Source organism: Phoenix dactylifera, chromosome 15, assembly GCF_009389715.1.
Source record: "Phoenix dactylifera cultivar Barhee BC4 chromosome 15, palm_55x_up_171113_PBpolish2nd_filt_p, whole genome shotgun sequence".
NCBI lineage: Eukaryota > Viridiplantae > Streptophyta > Magnoliopsida > Arecales > Arecaceae > Phoenix > Phoenix dactylifera.
In genome coordinates, this window is record NC_052406.1 from 9747950 (window position 1) to 9775123 (window position 27174).

General features: G+C 38.0%; 1 protein-coding gene across 2 annotated transcripts; it reads right to left on the reverse strand.

Annotated features, from left to right (window-relative positions):
- Positions 1-930: 930 nt before the first annotated feature.
- On the reverse strand, positions 931-26644 carry LOC103705810 (putative 3,4-dihydroxy-2-butanone kinase). 2 transcript variants are annotated; one of them, XM_008789674.4, is made up of 20 exons: positions 26361-26644; positions 25407-25480; positions 25251-25314; positions 23064-23176; positions 22939-22986; positions 22580-22651; positions 22406-22495; positions 19041-19214; positions 18756-18839; positions 15556-15611; positions 14422-14552; positions 14260-14352; positions 13408-13472; positions 3622-3765; positions 3487-3530; positions 2282-2365; positions 2035-2102; positions 1822-1934; positions 1631-1726; positions 931-1377 (listed from the first exon to the last, which is right to left on the reverse strand). In XM_008789674.4, exons 1-20 carry the CDS (start codon positions 26398-26400, stop codon positions 1246-1248), a joined length of 1785 nt encoding a protein of 594 aa, XP_008787896.2. In that variant the 5' UTR covers positions 26401-26644; the 3' UTR covers positions 931-1245. The 2 variants fall into 2 exon arrangements, with proteins under 2 accessions (XP_008787896.2, XP_026659968.1); XM_026804167.2 differs by lacking the exons at positions 22939-22986; positions 23064-23176.
- Between the last annotated feature and the right edge of the window lie 530 nt (positions 26645-27174).

The window sequence follows — 27174 nt, forward strand, 5'->3', positions numbered from 1 at the left end:
ATGTCATCTAAGGGCACCAAATACATAATGAACCTAGCTAACAAACCAGCCTTGGCATTAGCCTGCAAATTGTAGAAGTGATGTACTCAATTTCTTGTGCTTGGGTGTATCTAGCGATTAGTGTAGTTGTTGGGGCGATTAAGGTATAGGACTCTCCAGGGCAGGGTTGGTGAAGATGCGATGAAATCGGACGCATGTCGAGCGGTAAGGTCGAAGAGTGCAAATTATCGATAGATTAGGAGCCCGTTCATGCTCATGCGCACCCACTAGAGGCAGCGATGGCTACGGCCATCTTGTACCGCCTCAACAGGGCTCCTTTGTCCAAGAACTCGCAAGCATACGCGAAGCACGGAGGTGGCTTCGGCCCATCCCAAGAGGCTCTCATTCTAGTTCAAACGCCCATCTTGCTTAACTTTTGGCTATCAAAAGACAAAAGTTAGCAACCGACGGTGCTCTAATACTTCGTTACTCGCCCCTTGCCATCCTTTTTGTCAATGTACCGGGTTCTTTATTCTTTTTTTATGCATGAGAATAGCTTCATAGGCCTGTCAGATGTTCCATGTGATATTCCTCGAGTGACTGAAAAAATGTGCTAGCAGCCTGTGCTGGGCGACATCCAACATTGCAAAAGAGTTTGATATGGAGGATGCAATGAGTTACCACTGAAACACTAACATGGAAGACAATGGATCAACATTTATTACGACTTCATCTGGTTGAACTCAGCAAGCATAAGATATTCTTTTGCCGATATAGGGTGTCGCCAGTGCAATTGGTAGAATCTTTGGAGTTGGATTCCAAGGATATGCGTTTGGCTCCGGCCCTCCACGATTGCAGCTCACGTTTCTCAATGTCCTAATTCTAACAAAGAAAAAAAAAAAAGAAGAAGAGAGAGATATACCAGCCATTGAACACTTCATTAAGAGGATGTTGCCTACAAAATGACACAATAAATGAAGAGAGATGATGCATCATAGTTTTAACAGGGTGATCCTAAAAACCACAAATTCAATTGCCACAACGAATACCACCAGATTGGCAAAATGACTATTAACTCTTTATTATCACTATGGATCTCTTTTATAAAATTTTGACACTATATTATACTGACAAAACAATGGGTAGATAGAACTCAGCTTTCTCAGCTCATGCATTGCACAAGCGGAAAACAAATGAGTTAAAAATTGTGAAGAATTACTCTGTCAGGTATAGTTTGAAATTCTGAAGTAACATACACAGCTACTGTTAGCTCTGTGACGGTTGCAGCTTATTCTTGACGGCAAGCGCTGCTGCTCTATACCATGCTGCTGCCGCCATTGCTCCAGGATCAGGAACTAAAGATAGGAGATCAGCAGCTATGTAAGTGGACCAGCCAGCCTGCATTTAACATATATGCTTGCATAAATATATTTTATACGTAATCCATGGCACAAGCACTAGTTTTCATAAACCACCATTCTCAGTAAATGATGCTTTTCAAAAAATGAAATTACAACTTTGTTGGGTGCGGGGGGTGCGGGGAGGAATGGGCCTTTCCATAAGGAGTCATGATTGATGCTACCAAAGTAATGCTCAATGTCCACGCATATAATTCAACAAATTCAAAGACATAAAGTTAAACATAAATTACTTGTGCATGCATATCTTTTGTTGACTCTGCCCCATTCATGGCTGCTTCAGATGACAGGAGAAAGGCTGTCAGAGGATCATCCCCAGCTTCCAGCTTCTGTTCATGAAAACAAAAGGAAAAGCATTAGTATCTGTATGTCACTGAAAAGAAAGTTACGGAGAAAGTAAAAAGTAAAGCAAACTTTTGCTTACCTCTTTTAGAACAGTTAATGCTGGAATAAAAGCATCCAACATTGTGCGATAGCCTGCACTTGCACCCCCATATTTGCTAACTGCAGCAATTGATGCCTCCAAAGCACTGGCCCCTAGAATGAAAGGAAGGGTGGTAATTCCTACCAGTCAACACAAAGAAGAATATTTCCAATGATTCCCATCATAACTACAAATAAAAAATCATCATTTTACATTGTTTTGATGAGATAATTGGGCTTCCCTTCAAGCTTGTGTATGCAGCCTTGCAGAATATGTCATACCTGTCAACCCATAAATCAAAGCATTACTTTTAAGAGAATTATTAAAATCCATGATGCCGACGAAACAAGTAGTAGGGAGGTGCTAAATTATTTATTTTCAACAACATTCTGGTTAGTGGGGCTAATAGTAAGGCTATAATTCAAGGTAAGACTAAAGAGGAGATATGATGGATAAGTACAAAATCCCACTCGTTCCACCCATCACCCTTCGGATTGAGGCCCCAATCTCATTGACAGTTTCTGCAGCATCATTCAGAGGGTAACTGTAAAGCAAAAACCTCTGGTTAGATAGCGATCAGGAGAAGAAAGCCCCATTGGAGGTAACAGCTAATCTAGAAATTAAATCATTTGTTATAACCAAATCATCAACATAAATATGTGGATTTCATAGTATTATGTCTCAAAAAGGAAATATAAATGCATATTAAAGCATGGACCATTATAGAGTGCCCTTCTTGCAGAATGGACACAAAGTTGCATAACACCTATTAAGGAAGGTCGATAGCTTGACTACAAGATAAATATCCAAATATTTGATGTAATACTCAGACTTGACCCAGACTGATATTCATTAAAGACCGCCTCAGCCAATAGGTTAAGATGCTGGTGACTGATTTCCTCAACCTTGTTGATACAATACAAAAAGGGTGGCCTTGTGCACAAGGTTCTCACCACTATGGGGTCTAGGGAGGGTTGGATCTACACAGCCTTACCTCGCATGAGGAGAGGCTGTTTTCATGTTTCTAACCCATGACACTTAGGATATAATGGAGCAACGTTACCATTGCACCAAGGCTCATCCTCTATGTCCTCAACTTTGTTAATAATGTAAAAAATTAATATCTGAATCTTGGCTTAGCATAAGTTTTTCAAAAAACAAAATTAGTAGTTCAAAAAGTCATACATCTAAGTTACATGAACTCTGATGGCTAGGATTATCCTCCAAGGATCACTTTCCTATTAAAGCATATTTATTTTCTCACCTACCAATTGTTTGGCCATCTAAATGCATTACATGCTAGTTCAACGACATATCTTTGGAAGTAGATGCTACTGTGCCGAAAGTTTTCATCATTAATCAGACCACTGAAGTTAAATCTATAATTGGAATATGCAGTTGGTAAATAATAAATTTAATCTTCCAAAAAGCAAAAATGGGTGGCTGAAGAATTTATGTAATATCATCAAAATATGATGCCAAAATAGTTTACAAAAAACTTGGACATTTGAAAATGCAATTTGTGTCATGGCTGTGCGCCAGGGCTTTGAAATCAGCAAAAGAAAGCATGGCATGCATAACACGCACTTCATCAGGCATGACTTGATGCATCAAATGAGATGGAAAACTCTAGGGTTCATATGAAAAATGTAAAGTGATCTTTACCACTTCTTCATGTCTTCAAGAACAGCCGTAGCACCTCTATACATCTGCAAAGGCATGCATAGCCTAATCACAAACCATGCAACATGAAACATAGTAATATGAACTTCAGTCACATGACTTAATAACTGAACTCACAGTAGTTCCACAATCACCATCGCCCACTTTAGTATCCCACTCATTTAACTTGTCCCGAAGATTAATTATTTCATTTGCAGCTGCTTGAATAGCAGCCTCCAGAATGCAGCCTTGTTCACTTAGCTCTTGTGGTTGAGTGATCATCTGCCAAAGAATTGATAAATTAGTACAACCAAAAGTAGCTGTCTAGAGCAACATCAAATGGATAACATGAACATAATGATATATAAATATCTTGATGCAGCCAAATCTTTCAGTAAAGAAAGATTGAAACTACTTAGCATCAAACAAAAGCAGTTTTCATCATTGGCATACAAGAAAAAGAAAAAAATAAAGTCAAAGTTTTATAATCTTCATCCTAATCAAGAGCTTTTGTTGATTTTATAGGTCAGTGTTTCTTGGGTACCATTACAGACCTGAAATCTATTTTTTTTAAAGAGAGAGAGGCACAGAGAGAGAAATGGATTTTAATTGTTGATCATTACGTCTTCCTAAGAGAGATTTTGAATTCCTTTTGTTCTTTACAAAAGTTAATTGTAAATTCAATTTTAAGAATCTTGAGAATGCACGTCATCTCATTCGATTTTCAGAAATCTTTCTTTTTATCTGGCTATGTAAAACAAATGTTGTTTCTAATATAACACTAAACAACACCCAACAGAAGTCATTGTTTTACCTGGTCAGAAAACATGAATCAACAAAAACAAATAATCCCTCATCATCCCAGTTAAAGAATTCAGCAAATCATTTGCACTCAAATCCTAGTGCATGTTAAATAAACTTTCTAGAGACTTAAAAATAACCACTCATATATATTATAAAAAACGTTTACATAGTAGGAGACACCCTACATTGGTAATGAATTCCTTAACATCTAATTTTTCATTAAAGATTGAGTTCATTATTACTTAACATATGATGATATGAAAAAGTAGTACCACAAATGGAGGACATCAACTCTATGACTGTCCTTAGTGCATGTCATTAACGTATGTAATTATCATACCTTGCTTCTCTGACTGAAGTTCTTGGTGCACACTACAAGAAAATCAGACTTGAAAATAATCATTCTTACAATTGTCAAAAAGAATATGTACATTCTCAATACCTTGCACTAGTCTGTCACCTTTAAACAACATCAGAAGCTGATACACTATATTTGTTATTATGGTCCACTACTTTAATTCTTATTATGCGATTGGAAGCCTTCTATTGTGGATGACCCATAATATTTCTGTGAGAACCAGCCTTAAATGGGCCTTATTGGACTGAAGTCAGCGGGCCCAACCAACTTCAGCCCACAGTCCAACCTGAGAAGGAAGAATGGAAATAGAGGATCGCAATCGCGATCCTCTGCTCCTTCTTCCTCATTCATGAGGAGACAAGGCTGCCTTCTTCCTTGCTTGTGAGGAGATAAGGCCGCAGAGTCGCGGCCGGTGAGGACTCTACAGGCCGTTCGAATGGCCGTCGGCTGTTCAGTCATCTTCATCCGCTGCGAGAATCGCGGGCAGTTCAACAATAACCTCAAGCTTATCCATTCCTTTTAAATACTGAGTTCCCCTCCTCTGCATCCACCGACAAGCATCTCTCCCTTCTTCCCCACCTCTGGCAGCCATCGTGTAGCCGAATTCGAGCTCCGCCACCCCCGAATTCCCTTCCTTTTCTCTAGAATTTTTGATGACTCTATTTTTTCCTGTTCCGAGATCCACTTTGCCCATCGGAAGTTGAAGTTGCCATCGCAAGATCCGCCGCCGCTATCCTGTGAGCTTCCCTTCTCTCTATTACCCTGTTACAAGCCAATCGAGCTCCCGTTCCTCTGCTCCTAGCCAAACAGGGCCATTTCTCTATTTTGAGCCAAGTCTATGTCTTGCCCCTTCTCCGACGGTCACCGCAGCCATCGTCGGCTGCTGATGGCCGTCGACCTCCTGCCACCCAGGCCGGCCTCCGCCGAATCCTCTCCTCTCCTTCCTCTCTTCTTTCGCTTCTCCTTTCCTCCCTGTTTCCTAGTTCATGGGATGTACTCTTTTTAGGCTGTGCCCATTATGGGCCAAACTTAGGTCCAATTCAGCCATCTTAGAACCTATCAGTCCGTGCTCATTGTGGGTCAAATTTAGGGCTAGTTTATACATTTTAGGCCCTATTGGGCGGTACCCATTGTGGGCCAAATTTGGGCCCAATCCAGTTAGTTTGGGCCCTCTTGGGCCGTGCCCATTGTGGAACAAATTTGGGCCCAATTCAATTGCTTTGGGCCCTATTAGGTCGTGCCCATTATGGACCAAATTTGGGGCCAATTCAATCATTTTGGGCCTTGTTGGGCCATGTCCAATGTGGACCGTATTCCTTTTGGGCCTTGTTGGACCCAGTTCATCTTGTTGGATCGTGCCCATTGTGCGCCGAGTTCGAACCCTGTTCATTCTGTTGGGCCATGACCATTGTAGATCGTATTCCTTTTGGGCCTTGTTCATCTTGTTGGGCCATATTCATTGTTGGCCGAGTTCGGGCCCTATTCATCTTGTTGGGCCCTGCTCTTCCATTGTAGGTCGTGATCATTGTAGCCTGTGTTTATTTTGGGCCGTGTCCACTCATTTTGAGCCTTGTCCATCCACTGTGGGTCATATTCCTTTTGGACCCTATTCATCCATTATAAGCCGAGTCCATTCACTTTGGACCAGAGACATTGATTGATCCAAGTCGACCTAGGCCGAATATCTCTTTTTCGATTTTGGTCAATTCAGACTAAATAGGCTAAGCCTCTGATTGGACCTAACCAAGTGGATTATGCCCAAAACTAAGTGGATCAGACCCAAAAGCTTAACTAGCCTTAGATTGTGTATCTTGTTCTCTCTCTAAGCAAGCCACATTTTGACTAGATCTAGACTTTTCTTCTAATGGTCGATCCAAACCACTCGGACTAAGCCCAAGACCAAGATCAAACCAAATCCAGACCCGAGCTAAGATTTTCTCTCCTCTCCTTTTTCTCCCTAGACATGCTCGGAGATCCTAATGCAAGCCCTGTTCTTCTTGCTCGAATCCAAATTGATCCAGTTTTAAGACCCAAACTGCACCGATACCCGGGCGGTGGATCGATCAATACTTCAGCCCTAGCTAGATTTGACCATTTATGATCTTTACCTGACCCATTGAATCCTATTGGCTTAGACCGACCTGAGCAGTCGGACATTGTCACCTGACCGAACTGATCTGGGGCATGAGACCGTAGTATTTAATTTTGACTTCTAAAATTATGTTAAAATTAACAATATTTTAATGATATTAAACAGGTATATCTGACATGTTTGCCTGCAGTGGGATTTAAAGCAAAAAGAGACAACTTAATACTTCAAAGTGTATTTTCTAAATTACTTGGTAAATTAATTATTAGTGGATTAAAATTCGATATATGTTTAGTACTTAGTTAAAAAGGGTCAGGCATGTTAATGTTCATGTTGCATTTATGTCATGTATGAAATCTAGAAAATGTGACTGGGCAAATTATGAAAAATCTATTTTGTATGTATGTATTCTCAACATGGCATGATCTGTTCTGGCCCCGCCAATAGAGATTATTCGTTGGCCCGATCGACTTGTATCTGTGAGAAACTAGTTTCGACACCGCACCACCAATGATTAGAATAGTGGTATTCAAACACCGTTGCCACCGATGGTTAATAATAGTAGATTTGGCACTTTGTGCAACCCATGCCACCGGTTTACGTGGCCATAGCCTATTTATGTTGGGATTCTGTTATCAGTTTTTGTAAAAATTATAATAATTTTTTTTAAAAAATATGTTCATTGATTTATTTCTCAGTCATTATTTTATGTTTTAAAATAAATATTTGGCATGCTTTGACCCCTAATGTTGCTTACCGGGCTAGTGTAGCTCATCATCCATTTTTTTTATTTTTTAGATTCAGATGCATAGACGCATGATCGCTCGGGGCTTTCGGAGTGCACTATATTTCCTGATGATTTCTTCAGTTATTGGCATATAAGTTAGATTATTTGATTTATGTTAGCATATGTTATTTTGAAAATATTGTAAGAACTATTTGAATAAATTAATGATTAAATCAATTTGTTATTGCATTGACATGTTTCGTTGCCTTGCATGCTTGTACGGTCTGCTGTACAGACATGCGGCGTCTGTCGCGCTCCGAGCTCGGAGCGGGATAGATTTGGTCGTTTCAGAGCTTAGGTTTAAGATCACTAAGTGATTATGATAGTAATAGAGGTATTAGGTCTTCAGTTTTAGGATCATTATGGTCCGTCGCAAAGTTTGAGAGATGGGTAGAAATTAGGCAATGAGACAAATGTCTTTGTTTTTGTTATTGATAAATTTGTGTTATCTTATATGAATTTTGTTTGAGATGCTTGTTGAAATTAGAATGCTAGTTAACTGGGCTCGAAACCAAAGTGTAAATAAGCTATTTTGGAAGTTTTCTCGGTGGAGCAAATTGTATTTCAAGTTATGAAAGAGTATTAAGTCATGGAATGTTAGCGTCCAATATAAGTGATTTTGAAGTTCAACTTGATATAGGGTACTGTAATATTACTTTTAGTTTGAAGTTAACTATTTCGGTGGCAAGTTAAAGTTCATTTATAAAATGTTGTTTAAGGTTCGGGCTGGAAAATATTCATTGAAATATTCCTCGAGGATTGAAATCTGTATGTGGATCATGCATGAAACTCTTATGAAGAAGAAAAATATAGTTGGGATGAGACTTTAGATTTTTCTTTAGTTTTACCTCAAATTTGAAATTTTTGATCATTTTAGTTTATAATGCAGATTGGCATTTTGATTGGAAGTCATTTAGTAAATTCTAAGAATATTGAGGGTTTAAATTATTTTAAGCTAGTCAACAATATTCACTGTGATTTGGAAATATTTTCTCATAGTTTTTCTTGTTGAAAAGAATTTTGTTGTCAAAGAAAAGAACAGTGTTCTTTTAATTTTGACTGATATGGATATCATGGTGTCATTAGTAGGTTCTTCTATCTACTGTGCAAAAAAAAAAAAAAAAATCTAGCGCACTCCCAAAGCCCCGAGCGATCATGCGTCTATGCATCTGAATCTGAAAAATAAAAAAATGGATGATGAGCTACACTAGCCCGGTAAGCAACATAATACTCCGGAGTAGGGTCAAAGCATGCCAAATATTTATTTTAAAACATAAAATAATGACTGAGAAATAAATCAATGAACATATTTTTTAAAAAATTTATTATAATTTTCACAAAAACTGATAACAAAATTCCAACATAAATAGGCTACGACCACATAAACTGGTGGCATGGGTTGCACAAAATGCCAAATCTACTATTATTAACCACCGGTGGCAACGGTGTCCGAATACCACTATTATAATCACTGGTAGTGCGGTGTCGAAACCAGTTTCTCACAGAGACAAGTCAATAGGGTCAACGAATAATCTCTATTGGCGGGGTTAGAACAGATCATAGCCATGCTGAGAATACATATATACAAAATAAATTTTTTATAATTTGCCCAATCACATTTTTCAGATTTCATACATATGACATAAATTCAAAATGATCATTAACATGCCTGATGCTTTTTAACTAAGTACAAAACATATATCGAATTTTAATCCACTAATAATTAATTTACCAAATAATTTAGAAAACACACTTTGAAAGTTTGAAGTATTAAGTAACTTACTTCTTTTTGCCTTAAATCTCACTTCAAGCAAACATGTCAGATACACCTGTTTAATATCATTAAAATATTGTTAATTTTAACATAATTTCAGAAATCAAAATTAAATACTACAGTCTCATGCCCCTAGATCAGTTTGGTCAGGTGACATTGCCCGACTGCTCAGATCGGTCAAAGGCAGTAGGATTCAATGTGTCAGGTAAAGATCATAAGTGGCCAAATCTAGCTGGGGCTGAAGTATTGATCGGTCTACCGCTTGAATATCGGAGCAGTTTAGGGTCTCCAAACTGGATCAACTTGGATCAGAGCAACAAAAACAGGGCTTACAGTAGGATCTCCGAATATGTCTAGAAAGAAAATAGGAGAGAGAATCTTATCTCGAGTCTAGATTTGGTTTGATCCTGGTCATGGGCTTGGTCCGAGTGGTTTGGATCGACCATTAGGAGAAAGCTCTAGATCTAGTTAAACTGTGGGCTTGCTTAGAGAGAGAGATACACGATCTAAGGCTAGTTGAGCTTTTGGGCCTAATCCACCTAGTTTTGGGCCTAATTCACTTGGTTAGGTCCAATCAGAGGCTTGGCGTAGTCCGGTTTGACCAAAATCGAAAAAGAGATATTTAACCTGGGTCGACCTGGATTAATCAATGTATCTAGTCCAAAATGAACGAACTCGACCCACGATGGATAAACAGGGCCCAAAAGAAATACGACCTACAATGGATGGACAAGGCTCAAAATGAATGAACACGACTCAAAATAAATACAACCCACAATGATCACGGCCTACAGTAGAGGAACAGGGCCAAAAAATGAATGAACCCGGCACAAATGAACACGACCCATAATGATCATGGCCCAACAGTATGAATAGGGCCCGAACTCGGCCCACAATGATTACAGCCCAACAAGGCCCAAAAGAAATACAGTCCACAATAATCACGAGCTCACGGCTCAAGAGAATGAACAGGGCCTGAACTCGGCCCACAATAGGCATGGCTCAATAGGATGAACTAGGCCCAACAAGACCTAAAAGAAATACGACCCACAATGGACATGGCCTAATAAGGCCCAAAATGACTGAACTGGGCCCAAATTTGGCACACAATGGGCACGACGCAATAGAGCCAAAGCGATTGAACTGGGCCAAAATTTGGCCCACAATGTGCACGACCCAAGAAGACCCAAACTAACTGAATTGGGCCCAATTTTGGCCCACAATGGGTACGCCCCAATAGGGCCCAAAATGACTGAATTAGGCCCAAATTTGGCCCACAATGAGCACGGCTTGATAGGGCCTAAGATGGTGAAACTGGGCCCAAGTTGGCCCACAATGAGCACAGCCCAACAGCCCAAAAAGAGTTTTTCATCCCTTGTTGGGCCGAACACAGCCCAAAAAGAGTTCAACCTGTGGTAACAGGGAGGAAAGGACAAGAGAGAGAAGGGAGGAAGGAGAAGAGAGAAGGGAGGAGAGGAGAGGATCTGGTGGCGGCCGGCCTGGGTGGCATGAGGTCGACGGCCATTAGCAGCCGGCAGTGGTTGCGGTGACCGGCAGGGAAGGGGGAAGCCATAGACTTGGCTCAAAATAGAGAAATGGCCCGATTTGGCTAGGTGCAAAGGAATGGGAGCTCAATTGGCTTGGAACAGGGGAATAGGGAGAAAGGAAGCTCATCGGGATAGCTGAAGTGGCGGTGGCGGCTTCCGACAGGCAAAGTGGATCTTAGAACAGAAAAAAACAGTCATAAAAAATACTAGAGAAAATAAAGGCAATTCGGGGGTGGTCGAGCTCAGATTCGGCGACACAATGGCCACCGGAGATGGGGAAGAAGGGAGAGATGCTTGTCGGTGGATGCGGAGGGGAGCTCAATATTTAAAGGGGATGGATGAGCTTGAGGTTGTTGTTGAACCGCTCGCGATTCACGCGGCGGATGAACATGACTGAACGACCGACAGCCGCTCGAACGACATGCAGAGTCGTCACTGGCCGCGACTCCGCGGCCTTATCTCCTCACGAGCGAGAAAGAAGGCGGCCTTGTCTCCTCATGAACGAGGAAGGAGTAGAGGATCGCGATCACGATCCTCTATTCCAATTGCCTAGTAATTCATCATCTATGAAAGGTTTGAAGCCTTAGAGGCCCCATTTATATTCCCAGCCAAGGTGCATCCTATAGCACACAACATGCCTACAAGTTTTCCTATAATATTACATTCTAGTCTTAAATGTATAGCCCGTTATCAGATCTAGGTGTCGCACTGAAATATATAGATCTGGTAGAAGTTTACATTAGACTTCAAACCTTAACATCATTTAGCTTGCTGACTAAATCAATGATCAACACCACAAAATTCTACAAAATTTATTTTGCTTATCTGTGCAGTCAGGTTCTCGAACATCCAAACCATAATTGTAAAGATTGTTACTCCTATTTTGAGTTTTTGATATCTTCAATAGCTTACCAAAGTGGTGACCGAATTATAACCTCAGACTGCATACGCCTATGATCTATTTAGCATCATCTGATCTTGATCTGACACTTCTGCATGTCCTTTGACCATTTTTTACTGTGACTTTTATGGCAATATATGTACATTACTATATATACGACCAAGGGACATGGTGTAGAAAAAATCTGAGACATCAGTCGTCCCGATGGTTGCCGAGGCTGAGATGAACATAGATCTTGGTTAATCTCAGCCTATTTTTGAGGCCTGAAATAAAGACCTCAGCCAATATGGTACATCCAACATTGGCATCTATACTTAGACATTGATTTGAAATATTTTAGTTAGAAAATCTATTTAAGGAAATCCAAAAATGATTGAGAAATATCAGTCGTTATGTTCGTATTATATAAGCCAATATCTCAGGATTTATCGTCTCTATCGACTGTGATAATAGGAGACAAGATTCTCTATAAATTGTATTAAGGGATGCCAGATACCAATACAAACCAAGAACTCAGGCAAGATTAAGACTTTGCCAGGGGCAATAAGGGCATAAAATTTTCAACCATACAAGCTCTTGGTGCTTCCCATGTATTTTGCTCAAGTTAAGAGTCACCCATGTCCCCACTAGGTCAAACAGGTATCCATAGTTGTGATAAAAAAGATGACAAAATTTTCGATATGGAGAATGAAGAAACGCAAGATGCTTCCGAATATAAATCTTTTCAATCAATCAGAGATGTTCCAGCACTAAATCGAAAGGAATGCTTTTAAATGGTTTACTAAACCAATAGGTTAACATGACCTCCCATTAAACAACAGAACAAATGGTTTATAAAAAACTGAAGTGGCTAAATTGAAAAAGAGAAAAAAAATAATTTCACTTCCATTAAGGAATAATCAAATATTTTTTTCCATCCTCACGCAAGATGCTTCCGAATATAAATCTTTTCAATCAATCAGAGATGTTCCAGCACTAAATCGAAAGGAATGCTTTTAAATGGTTTACTAAACCAATAGGTTAACATGACCTCCCATTAAACAACAGAACAAATGGTTTATAAAAAACTGAAGTGGCTAAATTGAAAAAGAGAAAAAAAAAATAATTTCACTTCCATTAAGGAATAACCATCCATCCATCCATCCATCCATCCATCCATCTATCTATCTGCCAGTGTGAACCCTAATAGCACTTGCAGCAAAAAAGTAAAGCTCTAAAAGTAATTGTTTTCTCGCCAACAAATCATGACATGATATTAGTTCCTCGGTGGAACAACTAATTAAGCAAATTCATCAACTGTAAATCAAGATCCTCGGTCTGTTTAGATTGAAAGTCCAGAGAACGTTTGGGTCTACAGAAAATTCTTAATTTATGTCAGTAGATTTTAATCTATAGAAAGCTTGACAAACTAAAACATTAACATATCTTTCTTAAAAATGTTGCTGATCAAAATCACACAACTTCTCCAACATCAAATGCATTATGCCATCAAGTTTAGTGCCTTCACCTGAAACTATCATACAAGACTATATAATTGTTACCAAGTAATTAGAGACTAAAGAGCTATCAGAAATGTAGAAACCAAAGCAAGTATCACTAAATGACGAAAAATAGTTATTTTATGATGTGGAAACCAGCAGTGCTAAAATGGGTTTGTGTCTAACCTCATTACTCCTCGATGAACAGGATGGTGGCACTGGAACAGGAATTTTAGCTGGTGGGCGATCACCTACAGAGTAAAAAGTACATATTATGACCTCAATAGAAAAAGGACTAGATCATCAATAACTCTTTTTAGAACAATATTAAAAAACTGAATTAATATACTTCAGGATTTGGAATTTGTATGAGCAGGTACAAAAGGTTAATGCAAAAGAACTGAAGAAGGTTTTCATACTTATGATGTCTGAATCATTTCTCATTTATCTCAATATAAAGCTAGGATTTTGCTGGTGGAACAAGAAGAGTTGAAAGAGCCATTTGTTAGAAATGAAGCAAGGCATTATTTGAAAGAACAGCGATTAAAAAGGTAGAAAATCTACGTCGCACGGTAGTTAAAACACCTTACCTACATTATCAAGCTAAAAGCATGCAAAAAGCAAAGCATAAACAACCATATTTTAAGCCCTTTTTATCTAAAAGAACAATATACCATGCATCACACACACACACACCCAATTCACATATTTTATTTCATCTGTGGAGTTTAAGAATGTCAAACAACTAGCTCTCGACATGATGTCAAACCATGAGATTGATGCCAAATTCCTGGTAGCAATGCATGCACACATAACTAAGACATCACTCATGTGATTTCGTATCGTGATCAAGTCTGTTGTTATACAAATTTACAGTTGATAGGACTGTGCACCGGATCCTATATTATATATCTACGCACATGCTAGACCATATATCCACACCCACACATGCATGCATGCATGCGCGCGCACGCGCGCCCACACACACACACACAGAGAGAGAGAGAGAGAGAGAGTTTCCCTATTGATATTTCTTACCTTCGGCACCAACAGACCAATATGGAGCTTTAGTTGGGGCATCCAGATGCTGCAAAATTGTGGGATCTGACTTCATAACAGTTATGGAGAAACCTGCAAAAAGAATTTATGACAGCCAGCAAGACTAAGGTATGTACACCAAAGTTTCTTGCATTAACTAACCTGCCATATCGAGAGAAGTCATAAAAGATCCAGTATAAACCCTGTCAACAGCCAGTCCATGCTCCAGTTGTAGCTCTGGAACTGCCTTTTGCGCTGCAATCATCAGCTCCATTATGGTAGTGGCACCTAATCTGTATTATAACAAATTAAACTGAACAATGGTTTCACATGTCTTGTCTTCTTACAACATTTTATAATCAAAGATGTTAAGATGCCCACCTAATCAATAAACCACAGATAAGGCCAAAGGAATGAATATTATTATATTATACTTGTTACAGAGTGTCCTTAAAGCATGAAGGTGTGAGAACTGAAAGATCTTCATCATGGTATACAAAAGGGGCTTGATTCACCGATATTCAAATATTAAAACTACCATGAAAAATTTTATTTGAACTTTTCAATGATATTGTTTCATTGAGGAACCTTTTTTTGTTACTTAGAACATGTAAAACAATGCAAAAGTCAAGGTTTAGTAATTTTGCAATGATATATATTTAAAAAGCAAATTGGCCCTGTGTATATTATACTTATGCTAACAAAATCATGAATAAAGATAACAATTTGAGGATGCATGAAAATACTAATCAAGGTATACTTAAGTTTCTAGACAGTAGTAAATTTATGCTACCAGATATGCTATTGATCAATCTTATTCTCACTATAACTATGTTTTATTGGGAATAATCTTCAACAATTCCGAAAGCACTGAACATGTATTTGCTTGCTTTAACCCGTTGATATTGTAATCATTATATCATAGCTCTGATAAATTAACAACATAATGAAAACCTATCATTGCAGGACAGGGGAGTCAATTATGACAAAGTGGAAGTCAATATACATTTGCTTGCCTATGTAGAAGATTCCGGCTACTAATTTTCCACCCAATATTCTTGAAATATCTTTTTCTTTAATTACAAAAAATCTTCATGGTGTGCTCTCCTAGCAATAATATTTTTATATTTTCAAAACTTGATATTGGTGAAATTATGTGATAACTTGTTATTTTAGCTGATCAATCCTTGTAGGTGCTAGCTATGCTCCTCATTTAACTGCACTTATGGTTCTTTGTTGAAGAAACTAATCAAAAAATTAAATGTACAAAAATAGGAGTCATAAAAAAGTATTTACCCATTAATCATTAGAACCACTCTGCTTCCCCTGGTGATAGGAACGTACTGAATTTCCTGCAAGGAATTGAAACAATTGCATGTGGAAGATGGTAGATTTTTTCGGAAGTAGAAAAATATTTCTATTTATGCATCCCATTCAGATAATAGGAACTCTTGATATATGCTGTTACTGGAAGTATCGCCATTTGAATATATAAGTTAAAGATGTGCAATTATAAAGACACTCTAAACAAGTAACCCAATTTTTGATAGAAACAAGAAGGATAATATCAGCTTAGAAGTTCCCAAGAGCTGAAACAATTGTCTAACTGCAATAGAAGCACACTGCATTGAACAACAGCACTGTACAACCACATAACAACTGTACTCGAATGTATGAAAATAATGTAGTAGACTAGCATACCTTACCACTCAACAAGAAGGCTGAAGTTCCACTTATTCATATATATAAAATCTACCATAGGTTAATGAAGAATTACCTATCCTTGAAATTGAACACTATAGACTTAGTGATAACTGTAAAAGGAAAAAAAGACAGAGTCCGATACACAACTTAGAATCTTCCATAAAAAGTCTCTCTGAAAAAATAAGAGGGGAAAATTAGATACACTATTCTGCCAAATAGAGCCCAATAAAACATGCATAGGAAAGCAGGCATTGCAACTGACTAAAATAAGCCATCATTAGCACCTAACACTCTTAGACTTAGGGAAAAACAAAAAAGGGAGAAAAACAGTTTGATATTGATCTAAGAATCTTTGTGAAGAAGTCTATGCTGGAAAAACTAGAGGAAGGAGCAGATACAGTATTCTGCGAATAGCACCCAATGAAACATGTACTGCAATGCTGACATTGCATCTGAATATATTTGCCACATGATCAAACACTTTTAGATTTATTGACAAAAGGGAAAAAATCAAACACAATATGATAATGGCTTCGAATCTCTTGAATGAAGTCTATCCTGGAAAATTAGACAAAAGAAACCAGATTTTGTAACCAACAAATAGTGCCAAGAAAATGTGCAGTAAAACCAGGCATTGCATCTTAATATAGTATCACCAATTGGAACCTTCTTTTAACATCTAGGCACTGTCACATCTTAAATGAAGTTTTATACTTTCAACATCAATTAATAAAATCTCCAAAATATGAACGTGAACATAAAGGTTTATCTACATTCAGACTTATATATTTCAAACATGAAACTTATTAATACAAATTTGGGTTTCAGTTAAAGTCCAATTTTCAACACGAATCATTTCATTTTATCAATTTCACATAATCTTATAGTGAAGCAAATTTAAGTCCATGTAGGATCTGAATTATAGTGAGATCCAAGAACTTTTAAAAGAGATTACTCAATAGAAATTTTCAGAATGACCCTCATATGAATTCCAACAAAACATTAACTCATATTATATTAATTTTTGAATGAATTATTCTTACATATAATTTTCCTAGATTTCAATTGAATTAGAGTTTCAAAAAATAATTCTTAGAATGAATAAAATGAAATTTCACTCAAGAATTTAAGTGATAATTTGATTTTACATTGGAGTTATATATGTAGATACTCCAATATAAAGTAGGTGTCAAATTGTAAGCCCTCATCCTCCAAATGTTTCTTTCGCAAAGAATTTGATCTTGTTATTTGCTCATCAATCAATAGTATATATCATCTACAGAATAACGTGCATCAAGATACATCTTCCTAAATATTAGCAGTAATTTCACTGAGAACATGTAAATATATATGAGTTAGTGTTGATCTTTGGTGCAACTCACTCATGATTGGAAATCCACTTGTCATATTACAAATCCTAACACTTGTGAATGCTCTAAGCCTCTATCATAATATCGTTGATGGTTTGAATATATTGTTTACACATATCCTTCCCTTATAAAACTCTTCAAGCCACCTTTTCTTGGTACCCTACTGTAAGCTTTCTCCTGGTCAATAAAACTACATCTAGATTCTTCCCTCTTGTTTATATTTTTTAAAAAATTGCCCAAGTAAGGAGATGGCTTCGCCTCTTAATCTTTTTGGAACAACGACAAGCTGAATCTATAGGCTGTCATCAATTTTCTAATATTTGTTCAATTGCCCTTTCAGACAATTTAATAGAGTAGCTCATATATTATTTAATTCTTTGGTAATTAAAGCAATTTTACATATCTCTTTAATTTTTATCCATGGAGATCATGATACTTGTCCTTCAATAACTCGGCATTTCCTGTGCAAGCCAAGTTAGCCAAAACCTCAATCTGTATATCATTTCACCCTAGTCTCTAACCCTTTTAAATTCTTTGGAAAACTATCTCCAATTTAATTTTATGCAACGAGAAACATCACAACTCCTTAACTTTGCCTCTATAATACAAATTTCTCTAGTAGAATCCTCATTGAATAACTTTCGAAAATAACATCTCCATCCTTCACCTTAATTCGCACTTTTTGTCAAGATCTTATCATACCTCATTTAACAAACTAGATATTCCTTAACTATGCCTCTTTTGTCAAGATCCTATGGTCCTTACTCTTAACTCATAGGACAATCCATATCATCAGATTTCCACTCCTCTTATTTAGTTATTTAAATTTTATTTTCACCTTCATCTGAACCCAGCCCATTACAGATATCATCATGTAAAACATAAAAATTCAAAAAATATATAAATTGTAAAATAAAAGTACTAAATCATAAGATTTTGCCAACATATTGGTTCAGATTTTATGCAAACAAATATCTTTCTTATGCTACTCTAGGCACCATAATTGATGCCCCATGCAAACCCAATGTCTTAGACAATACAAGGATTCAGAGTTTGAAATAAATGGAAGGTGTGCTGAGTGTTCCTATATCCTATATCCTCCATATCAAGACTTGAAACTGACAACACCTTATACTTCCCTGCTGTTCTGAGCATACACCTTTCAGGAACCATACCAATTAGGACGACATGATGAACAAAGATCACAAACCCATCTTATGCTGGCATTTAGTTGATGAAAATAAACTTGGTTAGTTTGCATGAATGTGTTCAGCCAATAGGTTAGAGGCTTACATTCGAATAATTAAATAAAAGTTCATAATCGAAAAAGGGAAAATAGAATCTGTCACAGGAAGCAAAGTAATGAACTGAAGAAACTAAAATATCAGACAAATGAAAAAATATCAGACAAATGAAACATACCTTTGACAGTATCTGCTTAAGAACATGAGATACCACAACATCAACAGGCTGGAGGTCAGCAACTGCAGCCCCAGGCTCCCCATGCTGAAAAAATGAGCAGCAAAATTAGGGCTCTTAAGTCTGGAATAAAAAATACCCAAATGCCCATATGATTTGATCCATATTTTCAGCAGATATGCAGGACAATGACAAATAAAGTAATGCAACAACATACACCAATTCAGAAAACAAGATACATATATGAGTAATGGTATGCAAATACAAAATATGTTGAAGTTCACTTACAATTCCAAGGCCAAGCTCCATCAGCCCTGGACCTAAACGATCAGATGTGACCTGGCCAGGCAGTGTACATACTGACAAGGCAACTCCCATTGTTCCCACCATTTCAGACGCACGCTTTGCCTCTATAGCAACATCAGCAAGGGACAGACCAGAATCTGCAGCTGCCCCAGCAACCTATCAATTACAGAAACATATATAAGTTTGAAAGTATGCATGAAAGAAAAAGACCAAAAATATGGTTTGCAAATAATTTCCTAGAATATCTAAAAGCGACCTCTGAAATTTTAAGTATATGTTTGTTAACTAGGTTGAGAATGTGAGAATCGTAACTTCAATCATGTGACCCAACCATATAATCCTGGGGGATCCATACTCTTTCTCAGGAGCATATTCTGAACATCCTTACTCCTCTTGGATTCAATATGAAATGACAAAGCATCAAATTAATGTACAGTCATGAATTAAACACCTCCATGTAGAACGCCTTCTCATCTATATTGGATATAACAAGGATGAATTGAATAGAATTTTATATCTAAAAAACAAAAATGCAACTGGTTGAAACTGTTTCAGTGCAGTCATGATGCTACTACTATGTACTAAGGCAGCTAGCACATTATCAGGCCTTAACAGAATACAACCCCATATGGTTTCATCATTAGTTAGTAGAGGATAATTGCTCGCAACAATAAAAGAAAATAAGGTGGTGCATAAGGTACGCTGAACCGGTACCGGTAGGCGTACTGATCGCCTACCGGACTAGTTTGAGACCGGTTCGTACCGAAACCGGTCCAGTACGTACCGAAACCGGTCCGGTATGAACCGGTCTTTGTTTTTTCTTTTTGGTTCACGGGCGTGCGTGGAAATCTTTTTTTTTACTTCGTGTCCGCGCCCGCACGAACGCGCAAGAGCTGGCCACAAAGTGGCATTTATGACCCGCGCAGGGCAGCGCGCACGCGGATGAGCTGGCCAGCATCCACACGGGCGGGGGAATCGCGCGCGGGGTGATTCCCATTGCGGGGAACCACGCGCAGAAACGTGCATGGGGAACCGCACGCGGGCGCGCGGCTCCTCGCCCACACGGGGCGCTCTGCCCGAGGGAGGGCGTGGCCCGAAAGGGCCACACGTGCGTGCTGTGGTTCAAAATCTACAACGCGCGCGCTGTGGTAAAAAAAAAAATTGGTACTGGTGTGAACCGGCCGATTTGCACCTGTACGAGACCGGTATGCGGCCGGTACGCATGCGTACCGGTCGGTACTAGCCCGAAAACAGCTGGAACCGGTATCCACGCTGTTCGAGTACCGGTTCCAGGCCGGACCGGTTCGGCAGATCATAGTGGTGCACTTATCTGGAGTCTCCATGCACTTTCTTATCACTTGTTTCTTTATTCTTTCCGTCTCTTACTTAAGTTCAGCTATTTGATTCTGTTTTCTACAGCTTTAAGGTTGAGCTGAACCACTATACACTAGTTCTAAGTCTTCAAGGCTGATATACGAGGAGGGTGATATTCAAATTTGTGTTTCAAGAATCTTTGTTAATCTAGACTTCTTCTGTTCAAGATATTGTTGTGAATTAGATTAGCTGTACCCCCTATAAAGGAAGTCAGAAAATTCATGTTTGTCATTCCTCTCAACCTCATAGAAAACAGCATTTATCGCTACCCCTACACCGAGCTCTAGATAATTTAACCCAACCCCACCCCCCCACCCCCCACCAACATTTCCATATAACTGCAGCAAGTAAGAATAAGAATAAGAGCAAATCTAAGTTAACAGAAAGCAATCGTTCATTCAACAAGAAATAAGTGGGAGAGCATAGGAAGTGTCCCAACGAAATAGGATTATACCCCCTGGATAATACTATAGTTAAACTAATAGCTTTCTTTAAGCAAAATATTACATATGCATAGACTAAAATTTGCAAACATTAAGCATTGAATCAGATTAATAGAAAAAGCATTAGCTAATAGCATGAGTATTCAAGAGCTCAGAAAATTCCCAATAGTAAGAGCTGCTATAACTTTTCGCTGAGTAGCTCAGGAACCAATAGTAGGAGATTCTTGAAACCATATTTTTTCAGGTGCTTTAACTATATGAATGATTCATACCAAATAGCAAATTGGCATTTATATTTTCCCATCATGGTCACATTTTCTAGCTAGTGCTTCATACATCATGCATAGGAACTTATAAACACCATCAACTATCTGCCTCTCTTACTTGCTTCAAAATTCTGCATAGAAACTTGCAGACATCGATTGACTTTTCCATCACCATCCACCTCTCTTACTTTATCACCCTAAATGCCATGATGCCACTATAACATTATTGTGTATCAAGCCATCACTCTATCACCCTAAATGCCATCATACCATTATAACATTATCATGAGTCAGCAATTGTATTAGCTAACAAGGATGTGCTCATTGATCAGTGTACTGGATCTCGATTGGTCCAGTAATAATAGGCATAAATGAAGAGCATAGAAGCAGCTTGATTTGGGGATTTGCTTGTTTTGTCTTTTTCTATTTAATTGTTCAGGTCTATGGCTTAGATCAGGAGCCAGATGAACATAATTTATGTGGAGATTTGATCTGTTTCAACCAAAGATAATCCTTGTTGATTGTGAAGTGTCTTCAATCTTCATCAAGGCACATGGTTTGTAGATTACATCAAAGGTAAAGGTAATGACACATCTTGCAAGAGATGACCAAAAATACACCTTATTTTTTGAATTCTTGCAACACTGACACCACAGACTAAACATGTTTACCCATCAAAGCATGTGTTTATACATCAGGATGGTGTGCATAAAGGCGGCTAATTATTAGCTTTGCTTTCCAACTCCTTAAATATGGACTGCATTAGAAGCAGATTCTTAGAAAACAACTTTGTCTTGAGCATGAGCCCATGCAAGCACACATGCCCACATACAAGACATTTCAGAAGGAAATAGTCTAAAACCATAATTTTCTTTTCTCATATATGAAATTGAACATATAAAGCATTCATATAAAAAGTTTATACCACGATAAAATTATGGAGGAACAAATTTGGAAATTCTTATAATTACTATTAAAAAAAATTGCCATGGTCATGCAGCTGATGCCAGCAGCCTGTATAAGATCTATGTAATTGGATGCATTTTTTTAATATCTTTCACGCATATTTAAGTAAGCTTTCAGGCTTCCCAAAATAGAAAATAGAATAATTTGGATAATATTTATATGGAAACCAACATTAAACTTTGTTGTCAGTAAGCAATGGGGATAACGCAAATTTATTCAGAATCCACATGGTATCCTACAAAAGATAACTGCCATAGCTCATACAAATGAGATGGAAGAGGGAAAAAAGAAAAAAAACCTTGCTAACAAGAACGGTCCCAGCCAAACCTCTTCTCCCAGCTACACCTCTAGGTGGTGGAAGGGCACAGTCATCTCCAACAATAACCATCTGCAGACATCAAAAGATCTGGAATTTGCAGAGGCCATCTCTAAGATTATATAGGCTTACTGAAAATAGCAGACAATTTTATACCTCTACTTTATAGCCTTCAGATTTAGCCTGCTCCGCTGCCAGACCAAAATTAAGTCGATCGCCTGTATAATTCTGTTAATGTGCAAAATACAGTCCTCTTAGAAAGAACACCATGGTAAAGAAAAAAGTACGATAGCAATTAAGGCAGTCAATATGAGTGAGTAATCATTATGTATCCTTCTTCAATTCAAAAATTAAATTAAAGACTGAATTTTAAAATGACATGTGGAAATCCAAATAAATGAAATCAAACAACTTAAAGGCATCAAGATATGAAAGATTATCAAGTTTTAATTTACAGATATGTTAATATGGTAACATTTTCTGTGATTTGCAATCAAGGTTGTACACTACAGTACCATGACTATTAGAAGGCATCCTTTAGGACCTGTGACAGCTCGAATGCCCTATAAGATTTGATCAAGTTAGTCTAACTTGCAGCAAACAAGGAAAACCAGGTAAATTGTGCCAAACGAAATCATACAGCTAAGATAGAATCAACAGGTGGAGAAGTGAAAACATCCCCACAAATGGCTGCTGTCAGCATCCCTGCCCCAACATATCCAGAGTGAGCAGGTTCATGGCCACTTCCACCCCCTGTATAGAAGGCAGTATCATTGAAATAAATAGCAAGCTACATGTTGAATTATGTCACTAATAGTCGTAACACCAGAGTCGGGACATCTAGGTGGATGAAAGTATTAGACATAGAAAGTATATATTGAAGCTTTAGAGGATCATCCACACACAAGATTATCAAGGTAACTTTGCAAAAGAAAAAGTTATATATAGGTTAACAAAAATATATGTTCTCGATAATCACATTAGAAAAATATATGATAGAATTTTATAAGTAAATTTAATTCAATATATTGTGATTTTAAAGCATTATATTCAGTTTGTGATTCTGGTAGTGTGTACTTGAAATTTTGGGCTATGTCTAACAAAATATTACAATTACATATAAAAATGCAATATCATTGGAGACACCTGCATACTATAAAACAGGTGCATATATGTGTGTGTGTGTTGGAAACAAGGGGCAACATCAAACTAACAGTTAAGAGATGCCTTGACGTTAATGTCAGTATCGCTAATCTGTAGCATAATATGGAATGCTAGACATTTCTGGTAGAGTTAAAGGTTTGATGCAAGGTGAATGTGGTTGAAAAGTTTTTAGCATGTCGAGTGGTCATCACACTCCAATGAGAATGCATTTGGTTCGCTATCGGAATCATAATTGCCATGGATTGAATGGGAATTGGAATGGTCATATTCCTCGATGCATTCAGTTTGTGACTGGATTTGGAATCGGAAGGGGAATAGGATTAGAATATTGGAAGAGAGTTGGTATTGGGTTTTGGGGAATTGGGGGGGCCATTCCCATTCCTCTCTAGAATCGAAATGGAAATGAGACTCCTCACAACTAAATGTCTAGAATGGGAGTTACTTATTACCATTTTCATTCCAAAGCCTAACTCCCCCCAACCAAACATACCCTAAGATTATATGGTACACCGTACTGGTTGGTACTAGCATGTGTAGGGCAATATCGTGTCGTACTATGCACCAATGACACTCATGGTATGATGTGCCGATTGGTACCGATACTATTGGGTATTACCATACCAATATCGAACTAATAAGTGGGACATGGGGTATATAGAGTGTCAAAACGCTAAACTAACCTCATAACTAGCGTACCAACATTGTACCATGATAGTATTGGTATAGAGTCCAGTATTGAGTTGGTGAACCTTGATGATACTAAATTATATGTAGACGCTGAGAGACAACTATCAGAGAGAGGAGATATGGAGGTTGATATGTGCTATAAGCCTATAACTAAGGCAGGCAATAGTAGACTTTTATTTCAAGGTAACCTCCACATAGCCAATTAAGATGATCTAGCCAAAGTGGTAATCAATTATGTCTAGTTGCGGAGTGTTAGTAAGTGTCGTACTTGATCCCTGCCTATAAGAACAGGAAAGTTGAGCCATGCTTAAAATTTGGAGCTTTGTTGTCCTATACATGAGATATGTAGTGTAAAAAAACAAAAAAGATACTCCTTGGTAGTTTTCTTCAATGAGGAAGATAGAAAAGTGTTACTGCACAAGGTGGGCTTAAATATAGTCTCCATATACTGCCATCTGTTAGGAAAGCCTAAGAAAAATGCATGTAGAGGCAAAGAAATAATTTAAAGAATAAGGAAGAGAATATAGACATAAGGGACATCTCCGGAGGCATATATACCATGGAAGAGATGCTACACATGGGTTATGCCTGTCATAGTACATTTCTCGAGGTTTTTTCTTGTATTTGGTTACAGTTATCAAAGTTTATGCTCTTTTTTTTAAGTAGATTTTAAGGCTTATCATTTTTTCATTCTTTGTAGATTAGAAAGGAAAGATGTTCATATCCATACCATAAACAATAATGGATTGGAAGGAGTCCAAAATGTTTATCTTTCCGCCCAGTAAAATCTCTTAAAGCTTTCAAAACCATAGGTATGTAGTCAGGTTTAAGCTCAGTGGTTTGCATACTTCTGCTATGCTCAGCATATATGACCATCAAGCATGCATCAAAGTTTCATAAAAGATCTATTACCACAGATAAATAAAGAATAGGGAATTGCCATGAAGAAAGAAATTCTAAATGCAAATCTACTCACCAGATATAACTGCAACCTTATCGTTAGTTGTGCCTGAGACATCAGCACGCAATACAACCTTAATCTGCACTTCAAACAAGATTTCCTTTCAAGATCAAGACTATATACCTATAAGATAATCACTTAAAATTAGCACATATGTCATATAGCCATCACCTGTGGGAAGCCATCCAAGTACTGCAAACCAGGATAAGTTTCAACAAGGCCTTCAATGAACTCAGTCACCACATCTGCACTCACAGGAGTCAAAAATTTACTCCTTAATCCCCAACTAAAAAGTATTTCGTACAACAGATTTATGCAATTAAAATGGCAACAGAGGAAAAGGTCGACCAATCTCCACATGAAATCCTCCTAAAATTTAATCAATCATCATACTCAAAGTGATCCTCATTTAAATTGGTATTTGATGATACAGTACGAAGCAATCAAATCATGATAACGATAAATATAGGATGTAAATTTTAACCAAAAATATAGAAAAAATTTCATAATAAAAGAGAAGCAAAACAAATCTAAAGAATTTTGAGAGATAAATACCATATGCAAAATCTCTAGAAAAAGAATCAAAGAAAAAAAAGCAGGACAACCAATCTCCACTCCGCATTATCCATAATCCAACATCACAAGAAAGATTTCCATGGAACAGTATATAATAGAAGAAAATAAAAGAAAAATAATGAGCATTTGATAGATGGACACTTTCAAGAAAATTGTTGGATAACAGCCAATTTCCGCTCGATACCATCCGCAATCTAACACAGACTTCCAAGGAATAATTTATAATGCAAGAAAAGAAAATAAAAAATTCAATCGAGCATTTGATTAAGGGACCCAGTATGCAAAAGTCTCCGAAGAAAAGAATCAAAATCACGAGAAAGAAAAAAAAGATTGTTGAGGGATAACCCATTTCCGCCCAAGATTATCCACAACAAGAAAGACTTCCATGAATCATTACATAACAAAGAAATCGAATGAACTTTCTACAGTTGCGCAACGACACAAAAAGAAAACCACAAATCCGACGCCTACGAGCGCTTGAATCAGATCGGACAAGCAACAGCCGCAAGAAATCGCCAAGAAACTCAAGAGGGAAGAATCGGGGCAAACCGTTGGGATCGTTGATGAGCTTCTTCCCCCGGTACGACATGGCAGAGAATTCGAACGAGAATCGCGGGCGCTCCTCTTCGATCAGGCGAGGCCTCCGAGCATTCCACTTCGAGGGCTCGGAGAATCCGAGGAATTTCTCTTCCTCGATCGCTCGGCGAGAAGAAACCCTAGCGTTCAAGAAGGAGAGAGATAGAGAGCGCAGGAGAGAGGGAGGGGGGCGGGGAGTTGGGGGTCTCCTGTTGGCTTTCGGACTGCGGTTCTTTCTTTCCCTCTTCTCTCGCTGGGCTCTTCTTCTCTATTTAAAAGATCCTTTCTTTTATTTTTATTTTTTTCGCTGAACTCGTTTAAGCGGCCCAGGGTACCTTCCTGTCCAAATTAAATAAAACAAAATTACGGAAAAACCCGTCTTTTATTCTCCAAACTACGATTCTGCCCCTGGTGAGTGGCAAGAAGATCTCAATAACGCCGTTATATGAAAATTACGGTAACCGTTAAGGCGATATAACGGATTGCATCACTTGTGCCAAATATTTTATTTTTCGATAAAATTTAGATACAAGTTGTGAAACGTCATTTTCTCGTCTCGTTTATATTAACAGCCGTTCATAACGGGTTAATGGCTAGATAACGGCGGGGTTTTTTTTTCCTGATGTGATTTGACTGACGCTAAGATGCGGGTGAAGAGGATGACGTGACCGTTGGATGAAACGTAAATGGGAGATGAACTGGGCTAAGATATTTAGTGGCATTTTACGTAGTTAGTCTGAAATTTGATGGTTAAGATTGGATTGCAGGTTTTTTCTCCCTTCTAGAA

Bases quoted from the DNA above. Each gene is read 5' to 3' on its own strand.
- LOC103705810 (XM_008789674.4), bottom strand. From the start codon at position 26,400: ATGTCGTACCGGGGGAAGAAGCTCATCAACGATCCCAACG. The intron at 19,215-22,405 runs GTTTTTTTTCTT...TGTAATTGATAG, and splicing joins GGACCGTTCTTGTTAGCAAG to GTTGCTGGGGCAGCTGCAGA. The intron at 1,935-2,034 runs GTAAAATGATGA...CTTTCATTCTAG, and splicing joins AATTATCTCATCAAAACAAT to GGGCCAGTGCTTTGGAGGCA.